The 1,009-nt window shown below is 37.4% G+C and overlaps 1 protein-coding gene across 1 annotated transcript in view; it reads right to left on the bottom strand.

Moving 5' to 3' along the window:
- Positions 1-496: 496 nt before the first annotated feature.
- The window catches only part of LOC118752478 (actin, indirect flight muscle-like), a 26,647-nt gene continuing 26,134 nt past the window's right edge, over positions 497-1,009 (bottom strand). Inside the window, exon 3 of the mRNA XM_036487389.1 lies at positions 497-517. Within this exon, the coding sequence (XP_036343282.1) occupies positions 497-517 (21 nt within the window). The remainder of the gene's footprint in view (positions 518-1,009) is intronic.

The following is a 1,009-nucleotide window of genomic DNA, read 5'->3' as shown; positions in this document are numbered from 1 at the left end:
CTTTAGGTAGACGAACTCTTGGAATTCCCCTTCTTCTGCCAAGCTCCATCAGTCTCAGCAGCAACGAACATAGACTGATTGGCCTTTGGTACATGTTTAGGTAAAACGCGAGAGCTCTTCGCGACCTTTGAGATTAACGCCACCTTGTCGATCATCCAATCTCTGGGGATATACCCACTCCTAACTAACCTCCACTAAACTTCCACAACCTACTATAGTCTTGCAAATATTACGCTGTACCGTACTGGATGCTGGAATGGTTCCAAATAGGTTACGAATACCCAGCTGGGCGGAAAGGACAGTGCTGTCCTCGAGTTTCCAGCCACGTGTCTCAGATATTTTAATGCAGCAGGGCTAATTTCTACTCTTTCGCAGAAGCCTCTCCATAAAATTCCCTTCACCTTTCTTATTTTAGAAATGTAATAAGCACACACATATATATATACATATATGGGTTAATTAAGCGGGTTATATTGCTAGACGGGAGGGGGAGTCCTTAGGCAGGTTTCTCTATGTGCTGATTCAAGTAAATGAAATATTATATAAACGTACTAAAAGAACCACGTCCTACTTTACCTTTGATGGAGAGGTCTAAGCGATAACGACGGCTACGGGCAGAGTTACAGGATAAATATAATATTTATTAGAAATATACTTTTTATTACTTTTAGGAGCTGGTATAAAATTTGTGTACCTTTTAGAACAATAATCCAATTTTTTGTTAATTTTAATAACTCTTTCGTGGAATATTGGTGTAGTCTGAAGACGTTGTAACGTTTTCTTAGCGAACGTAACTTAAAAAAAATTCCTAAATTTTTTTTTTTTTTATTTCAGCACTTCTCGAAAATTTTATTGAATATTGAGTACTCCTAATTTCTGAATTACATATACCTTTCATTAAAAATTTCTTTAGGACATTTTAGTACACCTTTGAAATTTTAGTATTGCCAATGGGTACAATTGAGGACGGTTCCGTGCGCAGAAGTGGAAAACTTTTGACTGCCATTCA

The sequence above is a fragment of the Rhagoletis pomonella genome, unplaced genomic scaffold (genome assembly GCF_013731165.1).
Source record: "Rhagoletis pomonella isolate Grant_MI unplaced genomic scaffold, Rhpom_1.0 Rhpom_scaffold_00001, whole genome shotgun sequence".
Lineage (NCBI taxonomy): Eukaryota > Metazoa > Arthropoda > Insecta > Diptera > Tephritidae > Rhagoletis > Rhagoletis pomonella.
This window is presented reverse-complemented; position numbering and strand designations above follow the sequence as displayed.